At 45.2% G+C, this 19,147-nt stretch overlaps 1 protein-coding gene across 3 annotated transcripts in view; it reads right to left on the reverse strand.

The window, feature by feature from the left end:
* The window catches only part of Jazf1 (JAZF zinc finger 1), a 324,222-nt gene that overhangs the window by 8,631 nt on the left and 296,444 nt on the right, over positions 1-19,147 (reverse strand). For all 3 annotated transcript variants that reach the window (XM_042685064.1, XM_042685067.1, XM_042685066.1), the window contains exon 4: positions 3,907-4,076. In XM_042685064.1, coding sequence (XP_042540998.1) covers positions 3,907-4,076 — 170 coding nt within the window. The remainder of the gene's footprint in view (positions 1-3,906; positions 4,077-19,147) is intronic.

The raw sequence follows: 19,147 nt of genomic DNA on the forward strand, positions 1-19,147 counted from the left end.
TCTCAGAGGAGGCTGCATTTGGGCTGTGCCTCAAGTACAGAGTGGAACTCAATAAGAGGTGCTAATGATGAGAGGAAGGCATGGAAGAGCAGAAAATGCCTGAAGCACGCCTCTGCCATGTGCACTGCTGGGTGGGAAGCTGCTATCCCACTATTTGTCCCCAGAGACAAAATTCACAAGACAAAAGATACTTGGCCTTCCCTCTCTTCCAGGAAGGTCAAAGGGCAACTACTGTGGACTCCAGTTCCACTCTGGCTGGAGATGGGACAGAGGGATCTGTATTAATCAGCTCTTCCAACTAGCCTTTATCAGCCATTTATCTGCCTTGCCACAGTTGTGACCCCCGAGACTTTAAACCCTTTTCCTTTGTTTTGTCCCTTCTCTAAAAATTCACTGTTCTTAGTTGAAGATGCTATAGTTGGAACTGAAAGCCATCTCTTTCAGAAAACTACTGATTCTTTCCTTGGGTGTTTCCTGTGCAGGTATGTAACATAAATTGTAATAAGCTTCTGTTTCTTTTTCTCTTGTTAATGTGGCTTTTGTTACAAGGGCTACTACTCCTGTAAAAGCAAGAACGTAGGGGATGGGGGTTGAGGAAAGGTATTTTTCTTCCCTTCCAAAGGCAAGAATGTAGTGGCGATGTGGCTCAAGAGGTAGAGCACTAGCCTTGAGCTGAGGGATAGCACCCAGGCCCAGAGTTCAGGCCCCACGACCAGACCCCCTCTCCCCCAAAAAAACATGCGGGGTGGGAAGGTGGCTCAGTGGTAGAGCGCTTGCCTTGCATACATGAGGCCCTGGGTTCGATTCCTCAGCACCATATAAGCAGAAAAAATAAAAAAGCCGGAAGTGGCGCTGTGGCTCAAGTGGTAGAGCGCTGGCCTTGAGCTGAAGAGCTGAGGGACAGCGCCCAGGCCCAGAGTTCAGGCCCCATGACTGGACCCAAAAAAAACCAAAGGCAAGAATGTGGAGGAAAATGCAAAGACATTGGCTAGGGCCCTACTCAAAATGAAGTCTGGGAAGTTAGATAACTCACCTTCTCTCAGCTGTGCAAAATGTCAGCAAAATGATAAGAACCAGTCCTGAATCGGTGCCCAAGAAACTAACTGATGGGGTATTCCCTGCCAACAAGGGGCAGGAAATAAAAGTCTGACTTATTCTGGGGGAAAATACACAGAGGCACTTCTGGATTTTGCTCCTTTCCATAATATGGCAGCTAACACCACCCCTTCTCACCAATACTGAAGCCAGCAAGCATGCCGCAAATGAGATAAACCAATATTTATATTAGAAGCTGGGTACCATGGCTCAGGCTTATAATTCAAGCTACTAAGGAGGCTATCTGGAGGATCAGGGTTCAAAGCCAACACACACACACACACACACACACACACACCAGCAACAACACCTACATTAGAGAACAGCTCTGCCACATAGCCAGAATGAAGCTGTAGAAATTGTGATGTGTATCTTCGGTGTTCAGTTAAGTGAAGTCATTACGTACCTCTCTGTCGTGTGTATCATTACTTGGCATTCTGACCTGGAAGTGGAAACATGCCCTTCCCTTCCAGGGAGCAGGAGCACTAACTTCTTCTGTCAGTCAGTGGAACCCAAAGCCAAATTTAACCCAAAGTTAAATTTTCTCTTGGCCTTAAAGGGACAGCACATCCAACCACCGTCATCCCAGGCACAAACAAACAAAGAGGAAATTGCTAGAAACGCAAGAAAATGATAGCAAAAAGAATAATGACAAGAAAAGAAATGACAGTGAACAAGAGAGAAAAAAAAAAAAAGAAAAGAAATGACTGTGGGAAATGATTTGGAAGTAAAGAAAATGAAGCTAGAAGTAGAGGCGGGAGAATGCCTTGTCCTCTTGGATTGGGATAAAGGATGTAGCTTTTTTTTTCTTTGTATGAGGGAGTGTCAGCCTTAGTATAAGCCATTACTTTGTGTCTTCTTCTCCCCTTAGTCCTGAAGCTTAAACTCGGGTCCCGGGCATGATCCCTGAGCTTTTTTGGTTCAAGGGTAGAGTTCTACTACTTGAGCCACAGCTCCACTTACAATGTTTTTTGGAAGTTAATTGGAGATAAGAGTCTCATAGAATTTCCTGCCTGGGCTGGCTTTGAACATTGATTCTTAGATCTCTCAGCCTCCTAAGTAGCCTGTCCTACTTTGCTCCTTTGTTTAACATAGCTTATGTGCAAGAACTTGCTTAAACAGTGTTTTGTCACTCAGGAGGAGGCCAGACACCGGAGGGAGGTAGAGCTTCTGGGAGAGAACAGGCATCCATCCATAGCTGGCAGAGTGCAGTTGCAGCTCTCTGTCTAGTTTCTTCAATGGGAGACAGAACAAAGGCAGGCATAAATGTTTATCTGCAGGGTAGAGCTGGCCTCTGGAGTGTGCCTGGTAGCCTTGCCACCTCCTCTGCCACCTCAGAGACTTCTAAGATGAGCTGTGCACATCCTGGACGCAAAGCTTCAGGAATCCCAGAGAGGGTTCTCATAGCTCTGTCCAGAGGTTTGCATTTTAGTTTAAACAAAGAGTCGCCTGTATAAAAACTCTAATGGTGCACAGTTTGGGTGGCCCTGGATCACTAACCTTTGCAATGCATCTATGCCTACTTCTTTTCTATCAGTAGCAGGGATTAAAAAAACTTCTGAAACCAATTTTATAGTGACCAGACAGAATAGGAGCACTGTAAGAAATGCGTCTGGTAAGACAGGCACTGGTGGCTCATACTGTAATCCTATCAGGGGGCTAAGATCTGGGGATCAGGGTTCAAAGCCAGCTCTAGGCAGGAAAGTCCATGAGACTATTATCTCCAATGAACCATCAAAAACCAGGAAGTAAAAGCTGTGGCTCAAGTGGTAGAGTGCTAGCTTTGGGTGAAAGAACTCGGGGATAATGCCCAGACCCCAAATTCCAGCCCCAGGACCAGCACCAAAAAGAATAACAACATGTTATTCCATATCCAAGCTTTTAAAAAGTAGTCCACTGAGCCTGGGTGAGCTCATATGTCATTGGGTGGGTATGTTTGTGATGTTTATATTTTTGTTGAATGGCTGGATTTTAAAGAGCTGCTAACACCTTGGGGGACAGCTGCAATTCTGGCTCTTAAAATGCCCTTTGGACCCCACTTCAAAATTTGTGGGTGTTTCTTATGCTATTGTCCTTAGATGCTTTCTTAATAGAAACATGCCCCGCTGCCAGGACCCTCAAGCTACGCCTGCAGAGACGGACATGATGGGCAGAGTAGAAGCCAAACATGTCTGAGCATTTTTTTTTTCCCTGATCCACTTTCATGCAAGTGGGAAAGGCAGTTTGGAAGATCAGTGCCTGCCCATGGATTCCAGAAGGGCTCTGTGAGCTGTCTGGGGCTTTTATAACTTTAATGTGGCCTGTGAGCCACTGGGTCAAGTTGTCCACTGGGGAAGGTATCTAGCAAAGAAATAGGCTCACATATCTGATTGTATGTGGTTCTGGGAATTGACCTTGTGCGTGCTAAATGTAGGCTCTGCCACTGAGCTCCATGTCTAGCCCCATAGTTTGCTATTTTGTTGGGGCTCTGAAGTGACATGAATTTACAGACTATCATAGACATGGTCCTCCAACAAAAGATCTCTGTGACTCCCATTTCCCACAAAGGAGAAAACACCCAGAACCCCAGCCAATCTGCACCGGCAAGTTGCACCAGGCATGTGGGATGCAGGTTGTGGGGGTGCTGGCCTAGTGCCCAGAAGACAGAGTATGGAAGAGGATGAATCTTGGAGTATTCAGAATACAGAAGTGAATCCCTCCCTAGCCCATGAGCTCTCTTTAGAATTAAGGAGGGATGTCTGTCTTACAAGAGAACTGCCTTTTTTCCAGGGGTTGCATGAAGCAAAATGGCGCTTTTTTTTTTTTTTTCACCTTGTATCTCTTTTTACATCCAGGAACCGGGCAGGCAAAAGGCTTCTCTTCCCCTCCATTCATGCACATGGAGCTGAGGATGGCTTCAGAGCTGATGGCACTCTCTGTGGTCCAGGACTCATCGCTGTCTGACTCCTCGTAGTCCACCTCCTCCTCATCGTATTCACTGCCTGTGGGAGCAGAGAGAAACATGAGATCGGTCAGAGTGGCCACCTCTCCACGAGTCCACCCCAGTTGGCCCTACTGCCCCAGCTCGAGGGGAGCAACAGTGACAGGAGAGCTCTGGTTGTCTGTGGTTCTGGGGGACTGCAACTCCTCTCTAGACAGCTCTATGACTAGGTTAAAGGCTTCCCAGTGACTCAGGCCCGGGAAATGACTAAGCAAAGGTGTGTGTGTGTGTGTGTGTGTGCGTGTGTGCGCGTGTGTGTGTGTGTGTGTGTGTGTGTGTGTGTGTGTGTGTTTTCCTGGGCCTTGAACTCAGGGCCTGGATTCTGTCCCTTAGCTTTTGTGCTCAAGACCTAGCACTCTACTCCTTGAGCCACAGTCCCACTTCTGGCTTTTTTTGGTGATTAATTGGAAATAAGAGTCTCTTGGATTTTCCTGCCTGGGCTAGCTTCAAACCACAATCCTCAGGTTGCATAGCTAGGATTACAGGCACCAGCACCCCACTAAAGGAAAGGTTTTTGTTTGTTTTTAATTTTTTTATTTGAAAATGCTAAAAACAGAGGGTACAGTTATAGAAGTCAGGCAAAGAGAGCCAAGGTTTTAAGTCTATGGCAAGGAAGCCTATGGCTGCAAAGGTACTGGGTAGGCTGCAAGGCCAAACACAAAAATCCAGTGAGTTCAGATCCCTCTCTCCATACGCACAGTGCACAGGCTAGCACATCGACTCTCCTCTCCCTTCTACATTGTCCTGGCTCAGACATGCACAGAGCTCTGCGAGGGGCCATGTTTGTACTTTTTAGATATTTACACTGAAGTGGGGATAAATATTGGACACTTTGGAATTGAAAAGTGCTACCCCAAGAAACAGCGAGCAGAAACCCTTGGGGCTCCGAAGCCCAGCTCAGCATCCGCATGCAGGGCTGGCTCGTGCACACACCTATGCGTCATTTACATCCTAGGTTCTCACACTTCCTGGCAGGGCAGAGCCATGGCTGACAGCTCAGGCAGGAAGGGAGATTCCTTTCCACAAGTAAAAAATGAAGGGCTTGGCTCCACATTTCATTTCAAATCACTTTCCTGACTTCTGACCGGCAGACCAGTGATGGAGAGCCACTTCCACAAGCAGCCGCCTTTTTGCTCTTTTTAATGAGGCCTAAAGCCATTTATTCTGGGCATTTGCACAATGCAACCCTGAAGGACATAATTCTACAGATCATAAACAGTGTAAAATAATATGTTGACAAGTCCTAATGCATTTACAAGCCCCGTGGAATAAATAGGAATTATGGCACAACATTAATAAGAATTATATGGTAGCAATTACGGTTGTGAATTTCATCCCCCGGGTGGAAGGTTCAATTGCACCAGGGGCCTGCCTGGGTGCTTCATGGGCTCACTCTGCTACATCAATTATTTCAACACCAAATATTGGCACTTTTATTGGGTTTCATCTTAATAGGCATTAATAAGATTGTTTGGAGAGCATTTGGGCCTGGAACAGGACCCGGCCATGTGAGGCTAACACTGGAAGGATATAGGAAAGCAGGAAGGGCCTGTTACATTGCAGGCAGGCTGGATATATACATTGTCTCATTTAATCCCACAGTAGCCCTTGGAGTAGTAAGGATTTTTTTTTTTGATGCCAGTCCTATAGCTTGAACTCAGGACTTGTCCCTGAACTTTTTTTTTTTTTTTTTGCTAAAGGCTAGTGCTCTACTACTTGAGCCACAGTTCCATTTCTGATTCTCTTTGGGTAGTTAATAGGAGATAAGAGTCTCATGGACTTTCCTGCACAGGCTGGCTTCCAAACACAATCCTCAGATCTCAGCCTCCTGATCAGCCAGGAATACAAGTGTGACTCACGGGTGCCTAGCTACTATCACTTTTATTACACATAAGGGAATTGAATCCCAGTGAGGTGAGAACACTTGCACATCTTCAGTTAGTTATTGAGGGCTGTCACTCCTCACACCAAAAGCCCCCAGCCTTCTCTACCTCTGGGTCCTCTTTCTTCACTGCCTTCAAGCTGCTGGCTCCTCACCACTTGCCACTCAATAGAATTCAGTCTGTTTTGAAACCTGTTAGAAATTCTTGGGGGCAAGAGTGTTGGGAAGGTGCCAAAATAATTTATCAAAATTGAGGCCTTAGAATAAAAAGTGGGTTTTAGTAGAGCACAAAGCTCCTGGAAAAGCTTGCATCCAGTGACCCAGGGCCTAACTCTGCTATAGCAATAGCGTTTGCTTGTGAGGAAATCTTGAGTCTGCTTCTGTACAGAGCATTTAAGACATTTGGACTTTTATACCAGTGCCACATACTGGCAACCTTTAAGTGGCTAGCTAGAAAACCATCAATGCTGTTTTGCAAAACTCTTCCACTAGAATGTCCACTTGGGACTTGAGTAAGTTACAATGACTCATTTGCCTATCTAATTGGGCTGATTTGTTTATGTAAAATACCGGAGTGCAGCATTTACAAGCAGAGAGGAGGCAGGGAACTCTCCACCCAACGGAAGCTTAATGAAGCCCAGAAGAAGATAAAACTTCAAAACTTCACTGGATCAAAAGGCACCAGACCCTGAGGGCTGATGTGGAGCACAGAGTTGCCTGGAAACACATGGCTTCATCTCGGCAGGCAGGAACTCGTAACTCACTGTCCAAAGCAGGGAGTTTTTGTGCTCATAGCAGGCACAAATCGGCACTGTCCTAGGTGAACTGAGATGTCCCCCCCCCCCCCCCCGCCCCTTCCCGCCCTAGTCACTGCACACCACAAAGCCTTTCATGAAACTAATTGCCTCCCTTGAATGGAGCTCAAGACGGACCCGTTTCTACTTAATTCTGTCCTAGAACAAAGAAGACTAGCCACAGTCTGGGGCTCATGTGCTGACATTCATAAGCTGAAGGGACAGGCTCCTTGCTTTTTATTTCCTCTTCCAGGAAATGGGTGCAGAGATCTTACTTGCAGGTGGTTCAAGGATTAGAAGTCATGTCTAGAGGGCATGTAGCAAAGGAGGACTGGCATATAGTAAGTGCTCAGGAAACAAAGTGTAAGAGAATCATTCTTGTAATCATGTAACACAATCATATCACAGACAAAAGAATGCAGGGTTGGTGGTCCTGGGGTTTGAACTTGTATTTGTCTCACAATGTACTTGAGTCACAGTGCCCTGCCCCTCCAGTACTTTTTATTTTGATTTTGCAGATTTGATTTTTTATTTCATCCTCAGACAGCAGTCCTTCTGAGCTTTACCTCCTGATTATCTGAGATTACAGGAGTATGCCCCTGTACCTGGCCTTAAAATAATATTTTTAGAAAAAACTGTTCTAAAATTTTAACAAGGGGTCTGGGAAGGTGGCTCAGTGGTAGAGCGCTTGCCTTGCATGCACGAGGCCCTGAGTTCCATTCCTCAGCACCACATAAGCAGAGAAAGCCAGAAGTGGTGCTGTGGCTCAAGTGGTAGAGCACTAGCCTTGAGCTGCAGAGTTGAGGGACAGCGCCCAGGCCCAGAGTTCAAGCCCCATGACTGACCAAAAACAAAACAAAACAAAACAAAAACAAACAAAAAACCCCAACAAACAATAAAACTTTTTAAAAAAGTTGTAAAAAGGTTTGGAATCTTTACTACCAAAAAAAAAATTATACAGGAGGGAGACTGCATGTGAAGACGGGTCTCATCAGCTTTGACTCTTCCCTGCAGGCAGAGCAACGCATCTCCCCTCCTCCATCTCCAGTGACCCTGCAGAGACCAGGCTAGGGACATGGGCTGGGGCCTGCGTGCCAGTGGGAGCCCTGGTGTGGCTAGTGAGGAGTTGTGTGAGCTAGGCAGTGACACCTCATCTCTGAGCTTCGGACTCCCGTGTGAAATGCAGCAATGAAGCCACCCCTTACTGGCATTGTGAGGAGTGAGCTCCTGTTTTTAGAAGTACTTAGAACAAAGGTTGACATAGGATGGGCATGTGAGAGTTTACCCTATCACTGTTCCTTGGCTTGCTAAAAGTAGCTCTTAAAAACAGCACCGTTTTTTAAAAACAAAGGAAACTGCGGACTATCTCCTCTTCTCTACCCAAACAGAACCGTCCATAAGCTGAAGTGGCTGGCCGTTTCTCCTTTGGGCAGCTAGAGGGCCTACTGCAGGCAGCAGATGGGCCGCCATGGCTCCTGAGTCCCACACAACTCCGATGCTGTTGCCCCCTGCAGGTCCGCCTGGGATGCCTGCACCAGCATCCACCGTGGTCCTGCACCAGACATGGGAACCAAAAAACCACCCCAGAGCTTAGACAGAGTCGAAATCTCATGTTTCTCCAAAAGAGAAAATAAACTCTCCCATCTGAGTCTATGTGCATATTCATCATAAATGCCACACACGCATGTATTTGTGTAGTACCATATAATATACATATGCAATGTAAAAAGGAGAGGATAAATACAATATATGCATATTTTTGTTTCTCTGTTGGGCATTGAGTGTCTTCAAGTACTTTCTACCACTGACACACATCCGCAGCTGCTGGTTTCACACTGTATCCCAGGCTGGCTAGACACTCATAATCTGCCTATTTCAGCCTCCCAAGTGCTGGGATACAGGTAGGGGCTACCACTCCCAGCTTGTGTCAATGATGTTAAGTTTGGATAAGTTAATGTAAGGCTTTGCTATCTCCTTCCTCTACCTTACTTTGAGTCCACAGTTTCCCCAGCTAGCCACAGGGACAAACGGGACACCTCAGTTAGCTTTGAGGTCATCCAGTTGAAATGAGGCCATGTCAGACCTGTGGAGATTCAGCCAAAGTATCACTTTTACTAGGAAGATCATTAAAGTTTGCTGAAAGCTCTGATTAGTTTCATGGTGAGTAACCTTAGTTTTCCCGTATACCCTGATAGATTTTAGTGCATAACCAGGTGGAATGTCAAGATTTTAGGCATGGGTACATGACATGATAGCCAAAACACCTTTAAAACTTTTTAATCTTTTTTTTTTAAGCCATGTATTTGCTCCTTAAATTTTGGCACTTGTCTTTAGACTTATATGTAGCTGTAGCTAAGAGTAGGAAAACTTTGTGAAATACTTGACATTCAGCTCTGGGGTGTCCTATGTGAACCTGGTTCTGGGAAGCCTTCGTTTGTCCCCATTTATCAGCAGAAAGCTGGGATGCAGGGGCTCCTCACTCAGGCCAAGTTCTTGGGTCTTCGGTTCCAAATTTGAGTTCTTTTGATTTATTTCCAAAGTGCACATTCCTGGTGGGGACACAGATGTCATGACAGAGGATGCAAGCCCTGGAGAAGCAGCTAGCGCGTGGCATCGTGGGACAGTGGGACCCTCTACTCTGGGGGCTGCAGTCTGGTCTTCCTAAGAGGAGCACGGTGTTTTTCTTTCCTTTGTGTGTGTGTGTGGGGGGGGGAGGTGTGAGTGGGTTGGTGTGTGTGTGTGTGTGTGTGTGCCAGTTCTGGGGCTTAAACAGTGCCTGGGCACTGTCCCTGAGCTTTTTTCCTCAAGGCTAGCTCTCTACCACTTGAGCCACAGCTCCACTTCAAGCTTTTTTGATGACTAATTAGAAATAAGAGTCTCATGGACTTTCCTGTCCTGCGTTGGCTTTGAACCTTGATCCTCAGATCTCATTCTCTTGAGTATCTAGGGTAATAGGCATAAGCCACCAGCACCCAGCACAGGTGGTATTTCTAAAAGGCTCACCTTTCTTTATAGACAATGAATTGATTTGAGAATGGCATTTACTAATCATAGAGTTTCTACAAGAATAACAGATTAATTTGGCCTGACACACCACACACACACACACACACACACACACAACTAGCAGCCACTAATCTTTCTTGAGGTTGAGTTTTCTCCTTTTCTGCCCCACATTTCACAATACCCACTGAGGTGAGCTGACTTTGTTGTTCACTTCAGAATTTCAGTTTGGGAAATGTTCAGAACTAGTAGTTTGGTCTCTGGGATTACACTCCACGGGTGGCCAAGACACTTCTATTGGTTGTTGACAAAAGAAGTATGAAGAGGAAATCAGCACCACGGCAGTATGGAATCCTGACCCATCACACACTTGTACGTGCTACCCACCTGGGCGGGGCCACATCACTGCCCACATCCCTGCCAGCTGTTTCTGCCTCTTGTCCTTACGTAACACAAACATGATTTCAAGTCTTAGCCTGTCTCCTCCTGTCTTTGTCCACATTTTCCCTTTGCTGACCCCTTCTTCTCTGCAGATGGCACAGCTTCCAGTTCCTGGAAGTCAACCCCTTCCAGAAACCCAATATGACACATAATTCCTATCATTACTATTCATGCAAAAATGACCACTGCACCAGCAGCACATAAAAATTCCTGGATGTCAAATTCTGATAAATACATCAGTAAAGAATTGCCTTTCTGCTTTATAGATTGCTCGTTATAAATTAGCGTTATTGGTACCAGCCAACCTTATCAGAACTGAAGTAACACTCATGTAAATGAATTGGCAGAGGATGATCATGACAAAAGACACATTAATGGTAGCTCCACGGACCATAAACCATGGCTGGAAAATTCTTCTCTTTCTTGTTCCTGGGCCTTGGCTCATTCCTGGAATGTCACTCTTTTTCCCCATCAAGCTCTCTATAATATTTTATACTTTGTAATAACTACTGAATCCTATGTTTTTAGTATTTGAAGACTTTTGGTGATTCTATTTGATTAGCTCTCAGTGCCGGGGCAGTGTGATTGTTGGATGAATGGAAGAGTTAGTATGTTTAGAAATGGAAAGGGACCCAAGATTACTCTTGATCCCTCTATGATTATTTTCTTTTCCTTTGTGTGTGCGTGTGTTCAGTATTTGGGCCTGAACTTCGGGCTGCTTGGCTTTTGTATTCAGGCTGCTACTCTGCCACTTGAACCATGCCTCATGTTCAGACTTCGTGCTAGCTAATTAGATACAAGTCTTGAGGCTTTGTCTGCCTCAAGACTGCCTGGGTTTAAATCTTGATCCTCACATCTCAGCCTTCTGAGAAGCCAGCATCTGCATGCAATGTTTAAAACATGATATTCCTTGTCTGCCTAAAACCTCTAGTGAGTTTCCATAACAATCCAACACCTTTCCTTGAGCTTTAATATCTGAAGAATTACATGCCTGTAACCCTAGTTAGTCAGGAGGCTAAGATCTGGAGATCAAGGTTTGAAGCCAGTCCAGACAGGAGAGATCCTTATTTCCAATTAACTATCAAAAAAACAAAGGCAGGGCTGGGAAGGTGGCTCAGTGGTAGAGCACTTGCCTTGCATGCTCCAGGCCCTGGGTTCGATTCCTTAGCACCACATAAGCAAAAAGAAAAAAGCCGGAAGTGGCGCTGTGGCTCAAGTGGTAGAGCGCTAGCCTTGAGCTGAAGAGCTGAGGGACAGCGCCCAGGCCCAGAGTTCAGGCCCCACTACCGGACCCAAAAAAAACCAAAAAACCAAAAAAACAAAGGTGACGCGTGGTTCAAGTGGTAGAGTTCTAGCAAAAAAAGCTGAAGAATAGTGCTCAGGCCTTGAGTTCAAGCCCCAGAACCTCCCTTCCTACCCCAGGCAAACCTTAAGAACTGTCTGTACTTGGTTTATGTTGAATTTTTTACCTACGTAGTTATTTAACAAATATTTTTAAGTATCTAGAATATTGAATTAAAATATAATTCTTAGAGCAAAATGCATACACATTTAAATGTTGATTACAAACAGTTAAATTCTACACATTTCAACAAAATCATACAACTTTACTGCTTTCGTGGTTAAGCATCGAGATATCTGAGGACAGACAAATAATTATGACTACACAACCTCACCTTAGTATACAAACCACGTCTAGTAATCCGATTTTTTTTTCATTATTTCTGAACTTAGCATTGACCCTCCTGGGATTATAAGAGTCTGGCAAGACTGGAATGGAATGAAGACTGAGATAAAGCTGGGAATTGTGGTTTGCATCTGTAATCTCAGTACTCCCTCTTGCAGGAAAGGCTCAGTTTTAGGACAATTTGGGAAATGCAGGAGACCTTGTGTCAAGGGCAAAAACAAACAAACTAAAGGAATGAATGATTTTTTTTGTCAGTTATGGGGCCTAAATTCTGGGCTTGGGTGCTATACCTGAGCCTCTTTGTGCTTAAGGCTAGTGCTCTACCACTTGAGCCATAGCGCCACTTCGGGTTTTTGAGTAGGTAATTGGAGATAAGAGTCTCATGAAGACTTTTCTGCATGGGCTGGCTTTGAACTGTGATCCTCAAATCTCAGCCTCCTGAGTAAGTACACATGAGTAGGTAGGCATGAGCTACCGGCGCCTAGCAAATGAGTGATTTTTAAAGAGAGAATAACTCAAGAAAGAAGAAAATAGAGGTTTTCTTTCTTAGGATGGTCCAAATAAAATGAGTCAGAGGGGAGCCTTTATTTTCTGGGCTGGATCCTTAGAGTATTTTTGTCAAGATCTGCTAGTTTCATAAACAGAAATTTTATTTTATTTTATTTATGTAGATCAAACTGGTTTTGAACTCACAATTCTGCCCTAGTCTCGTGAGTGCTGGCATTATAGATGTGCACCTTTCTTTCTTCCTCTTTTGCTTGCTTGCTTTCTCTTTCTCTTTTTCTTTCTTTCTCCCCTTTCCTTTCCTCTCTCCCTCTTCTTCCTTCCTTTTCTTCCTTTTTTCTTCCTTCCTTTTCTTTTCTTCCTTCCTTTCCTCTTCCTTCCTTCCTTTCTTTTCCTTCCTTCCTTTTCCTTTCCTTTCCTTTCTTCCTTCCTTCCCTTTCTTCCTTCCTCCCCTTTCTTTTCTTTTCTTTCTGCAGGACCTAGGGCTTGAACTCAGGGCTAGGCTCTGTCCCTGAGCTTTTTTGCTCAAAACTAGCACTTTACCATTTAAGCTACAGCTCTACTTCATCTTTTTGGTGGTTAATGGGAGATAAGCATCTCATGGACTTTCCTAGCCAAGCTGCCTTTGAAACTTGATCCTCAGATCTCAGCCTAGGATTACAGGTGTCAGCTTCCATGACACTCTTCTTAAACAGGACTTTTAAATAAAGCCTTTATCATTTTGCCATATTGGGGCCTTCAGTATGGTTACAGGTGTCATTTTGAGGTAGCACTTCCAGGGGACAAGATGCCCTCAGCATGGCCAGGTTCTTCAGATTATGGCCACACCTCCATGCTGCAACCCCTCTGGGTTCTCTCTCCCCAGGAGCAGCAGCTGTAGATGGCCCCCATCCCCTCTGTAACTGGAATGATGTGGCTCACACACAGTTCTCTGTCAATCTAAGGGAGAGGAGAAACAAATGCCTAAGTTTTCAGAAGAGAAACTCCGTTTTCAGAATGCCTCCATTCATGCCAATGCTCCCTAAGTAGCAATATTTTTCACTGACTGATGTTCTAGGTGTGCACATGTGCACTATTCATTTTCGCACTCCCAGTATCCTTTTTGACTGCTCTTTCCAGAGTCAGTTAATAGCTAGTCAGTTCCAACCACTCCCCTGCTCTTGGACGCATGATTCCACAGCCTGGCCAGGGAGCCCCTTCTGCTCTTCTTTGCCCTCTCAGTATTCCCATGACTTTGTTTTTTCTTTTTCTTTTGCCAGTCATAGGGCTTGAACTCAGGGCCTGGGGGCTGTCCCTGAGCTCTTTTTGCTCAAGGCTAGCACTCTATCACTGTAAGCCACAGCTTCACTTGTGGTTTTCTGGTGGTTAATTGGAGATGAGTCTCATAGGCTTTCCTGCCTGGGATGGCTTCAAACTAATCCTCAGATCTCAGTCTCCTGAGTTGGATTACAAGCATGAGCCATCAACGCCTGGCAGAAAGGAAATGATTGTTTTCTAATTCCAAGAAACTTTCCAGAATAGAGGGCATAAGCTACAGGTGAATGAGTCCCAGAACTATGTGGCAAGATGGATAGGAAGAAGAGACACTGCTAAGCTTTTTCAGGGAGTCGCATGGCATAGAACTCCTAGCACCCAATACTCTAGACCTGAGCACTTGAAACTGAGGGACAAACAGGAGAAGGAAGGAGGGAAGAGAAGCGATACAGATTTAAACCTATAAAGAGGAGGCTCTGAGTTCCACTGGAGAGTTTGGAGTGAATTCAAGGAAGCACCTAAGCCAAAGCTCCACTTCTGGTTTTATGGTGGTTAAGTGGAGATAAGATTCTCACAGACTTTCCTGCCAATGATGGTTGGAATGGTAATTCTCAGATCTCAACCTCCTGAGTAGCTAGGATTACAGGTGTGGGCCACTGGTACACTGCCCATTTCTGTATTTTTGGTGGTTAATTGAAGAGAAGAGTCTCATTAACTTTCCTGTCTTGGCCGATTTGGAACCTTGTGTTCTTCTATGATGCAGAACTGCAAAAACCAACTATTCCCAAGGCCACACAGTAAGGGAACTGAAAAAAAGGCCTGGGAAGGGCTTCCGGGTGAGGCTCTTAGCTCCTGGCTCTGTTCCATGTGGCAGCCATGGGCCAGTTACTCTACCTCTTAGCCCTCTGCTTCCTCATCCTAAAGTAGAAATCATACGGAAGCTCACTGCTACCATGTGGCAAGTATGAATGTGTTGTAAGTATGATGTGTTTTATGATAGATTTCTGGCACATAGTTATCTAGTCTATTAGCATTTGTTGGTATTATTATTTTAATCAATATTTAAACATTTTCTGAGCTTGAAAGAAATGACCAAAGATCCACAAACTCTAACAAGAAAGGACCTGGTTAGGAGGCTGGGGTATAGTTCAGTGGTAAAACACTTGCCTAATATGTGAGGCTCCAGGTTTGACCCAGTAACCCCCATCCTCAAGATAAAAACAACAACAAAGAATTTGGTTAGATTTTGGGGTTTTTTGGCAAAAAGGGAAGGAAATAAAATGCCTAACATGAAGTTTTAGATTTCTAAAACAGCAGATTAAGATCCTGATTCCAAATGCTGCTGGAAAATAAGATGTGTGTTTAGGATTATATTATCAAACTTAGCTTGGTTAATTCACAATACTGGAGACCTGGGGATGAACAAGACATACCATGTCTCTAGCCTGTAGAGCAGGGTGTCCAGACAGTTTGCTGTCACAATGGTGAGAACGGAGCTGAGGGGAGAATGTTTGCTTCTAATGAAAACAGATCTGAGCCAATGAAGGCAGAGCATGTGCCTCTTGGTCAGAGTTCTGGATCTTTATTCTGTAATCAAAGCACTTGCCAGGGCTTGTTATTAGAATGGTGTTTCTCTTCCTAATTATAGAACAAAAACTGCTGCATTTATAGAAGTTATGTTTCCAGACAAGGTAAGCATTTTATGCTGAGAGAAAGATCAAAAGCAGGGTTAGTAAGGGAGGAGACAGACATCTAGAAAGTGTGGCAATGGCTATAATGAGAAATAATTTGGGTCTGCCAGCAACACCAGTTTTTGATATGACTATGTCTTCTCAGACACATTGTGCGACATGAACTTGGGCCTCAGCAGAAAGTAAGTTGCTTCTCTGGGGAATAATGTTGAGAGTCACTGAAAGGTCACAGGGATCTTGGCAATCTGGCATAAGAGACAAGTTTCATACTTTGTCCCATGTGGAAACTACAACCCGGGTTGCATAAAAACCAAGTTTTATGAGTGTACTTCCGACTTTTAAGAAGGCTATTTGGCTTTGTAACAGGCAGCTTCCTAAAAACACAAGCAATGTTGTTGTTTTCACATATTGAACATAACTAGGAAGGTTTCACAATTACAGGGCTACATTTGAATGTGGCCAAATGTAGGTGGGTAACCAATTTTGGCCAAAGTGGGAGACACTACAGGGCAAGAACTCACCAAAGAGATTGTTTTAAGTGTATTATACGAGTGAGCCAGACTTCTTCAGCTAAGCGGAAGGCTGACAATGCGATCTGCTCATATACATACATGTGCTTATGCGTGTACTTATGATGCACAAGTAGGTGTCTCCCACACATGGGTGCTAGAAAGTCAGTGCCTTAGTATGAGAGCTCAGTGATCTTGCTGCTGCTTTCCTTTGCATTTCTGTGTCTCTGGCAGGATCTCAGACTTCTAGAACAAAAGCACCTGTTTGGGCCTGACTGCCTGGGTTCCAAAACTGCTCCTTCAATGACTCACGTGATGATCTTGGATATATCCCACTTTCTTCTCTTACTGTACAGATCCCCATCCAAAGGCCAAATGAGTGAATATACACCTGGGTACACAGTCCTGTGCCTGCCACATAGTCCACACTGTCTGTGAGCCTTGTCACCAAGTGTCCCAGGGTCATGGTCACACTAAATCAGAAGGGTGATGGATTCTGTTCAGTGGCTGTTTCAATATTGGGGGTCAATGTCAGCAGCCCAGTGGGGTGGACACAGTTGGCCACCTTGCCCTGTCCACTATCATGGGCTGAGGTGTCCAAGTATTCTCCACAGCTCTGGGGCCACACGTCTGTATCCCACATGGGGCTGGCATGAGTTAGCCAGGTTGTGCTGTACCCAGCCCTGCCACTGTGCTATTCTAGCTTCACCGCCTCACTGCTGCTTACTGACCTCCCTGAGCAAGCTCACCATGGAGCTGCACGCTCTGTCCTCATGAACTCCATCCACTCTAGCATCTGTTCTGGTGAAGACATGATGCCACATCCTTAGACAACTAGAGTCTTCTTTATATTGGACCTAGGTGATTTCAAAGAGGCTCTGAGATGCCCCTGTTGTGGTGACTTAAAAGCATCACCTGTAGCAGTGAGGTGGCTTCAAGGTCAGAGCAGTGACCTTGAACCAGAGTTGAGCCTGCTAGTGGGTCTTTGGGATGAACTATTTTCTTTCAAGTCCCAGTCAGCACACCTGTCAGTGTGAGCTTCACAGTGGCTAGATGTTGTCAGAACAGAACTAATATGAAGAAAAGTCTTTCTCAGAGCCTGACAGAGAGAGGAAGACACTCAGTGCAGGCCTGGGCTGGTGGACCATGCCCGTCTAACATCTTTCCTTCTTTTTCAGAATAGAAGTGTTTCCCCTCCCTCCACTCTTCTTCACTTCAGGGGTGCTCGGGGCATGTGCACTGTTAATTTTGCAAATACTGCTTTCACAGGCCACTGACTTCTATTTACACGGCCTCTCGTCAGAGAACGGCACATAAATGCCACACAGTGATAAGCAAGGTTTCCCATGGTTTAACAACAAGACGGAGTGTTTTATTATTAGACATCTATTAAAGGCTGAAAATAGGAACCGTCATGGCCTAATAAACCACACCTATCAGTTCCCAAGCAAGTAACAATAAAAATAAAGGAAGACCCATCACCATCCAAAGGCTTATGTGGAAATGTGATAGATGACATATTAATAAGTAGGACTTCAGTATCATCCACTGTCAAAATTCTGTTCTCCCCCCAACACCTAACAAAAAAGAGAACTAGCTGTGGCCAGTTTGGATGGTAGGTTTTGTTTTTGTTGTCGTTGTTTTGTTTTTAATCACAATGGAGAGACCAGATACTTGGGTGATGGTAGACAGCTGGCCACACTGGCACCAAGTTATATTGCAAACATCCAGGGCAGAGCTCTCCCCTTCTTCCTCCCCTTGTTTACAGGTCCTCACATCGGGCTGTGCAGGGCCCTCTGTGTGGGTCATTTCCCCATTGGCAATCCCACAGAAGACCCAAGGGGGTACTTAAGACCTGTAATCACACAAGGAGAGGGCAGGCCAGGAAGAAGACCCACCCACTGCGTGCAGCCTATGTGAGGAAGCTGGTTTTGTTCGGGTGGGGGAGGGGAACAGAAATAGAAACAGAGCAACAAAGGGCTCACCTCACTGTCCTGCCGTTTATTTTCTCCCTCTAGGGTCAGGAAGCGGTGCTTCTACCACGTGTGACTCTCCATGGCAAAGTGAAGGGAAATTTTGTCTTAGACTTTGGGGTCCACTTTTCTAGATCTTTTGCAACCTAGCTTTACACCCTGCTAACCACATTTTCCACACCCCTCCAGCAGTGCTCTCCACTGGGACCTTGTTGGCCATGGCCTCCCTGTTCTGTACCCTCCCTCTAGCCCAAGCCTTGGATATATTCCTGTTTTGCTACTTCTACACTGGCCCCAAACCATATATATCTTGTAGGCCAGGTTAAAGTTCTATTATGGCTTGGTGTCTGTTGCCCACTTTTCTCCTACACCCATGATGCCAAGAGCCAATCAGCACATCCAGTCTGCTTGACTTAAAGACAATTATGCTTGGTGAGCGCTGGTGGCTCATGCCTGCAATCTTAGCTAGAGAAGCTAGGAAGCTGAGATCTGAGGATTCTGTCTCAAAACTAGCACAAGCATGAAAGTCTGTGAGACTCAACTTTAACTAGCAAGAAAAGCCTGAAGTGGAACTGTGGCTCAAGCAGTAGAGCATTAGTCTTGGGCATAAAAGCTTAAGACAGCACCTAGGTCTGGAGTTCAAACCCCAGGAATGGCGCCCATGCGCGCGCGTGTGCACGCGCATGCGCGCGCGCACACACACACGGACACCTATGCTTGATTCTAGAAGGAGTTATCACTGGGTCACAGAGATAACATTTCAAAGCCCAAAAGGGCCTCAGGTCTTCTGTACCAACCTCCCCTCTTACAGAGGACAAGACAGACCTGGGGAGGTGACCTGTCTGAACCAAGGTCCAGGCAGGGGTGGAAGCTTGGCACCAGGTTATATAATGTCCTGCCAGTGGCTGCCCAGGTCATATAAATGGGAAAGCAGCATTCACAAGTCAGGTGGCATGCTCTCTCTATAAAGAGGCTTCTCATGAGCTGTTCAAAACTCAACCAGTCATCTAGGATGCCATCTATGCAAATGGCTGCCTACTTATTTTTCTGAATATGAGGATCAGATGTAATTCCTTTTGGAAATTGTAGAGCTAGCCAGCTTTGTAGGCAGCTTTGGCCAAGTTTATGTGCATGCCAGTGGAACTCCATGAGTATCTCCGCACACACACACACACAAATGAAAGTTTCAATACTTTTGGGGAACTATCCTTTAATGGGAAAATAGAAGTTGAATCTCAAGGAAAATAAAGGCAAAACTTTCCAATTCTAAATGCTCACATCATTGCACAGCTGAGTACTGCTTGATCTTTCTTCTCAACTCTAGCTTAAGGGTT

The sequence above is a fragment of the Dipodomys spectabilis genome, unplaced genomic scaffold (genome assembly GCF_019054845.1).
Source record: "Dipodomys spectabilis isolate Male_0828 unplaced genomic scaffold, ASM1905484v1 ptg000092l, whole genome shotgun sequence".
In the NCBI taxonomy this organism is placed as follows: Eukaryota; Metazoa; Chordata; class Mammalia; order Rodentia; family Heteromyidae; genus Dipodomys; species Dipodomys spectabilis.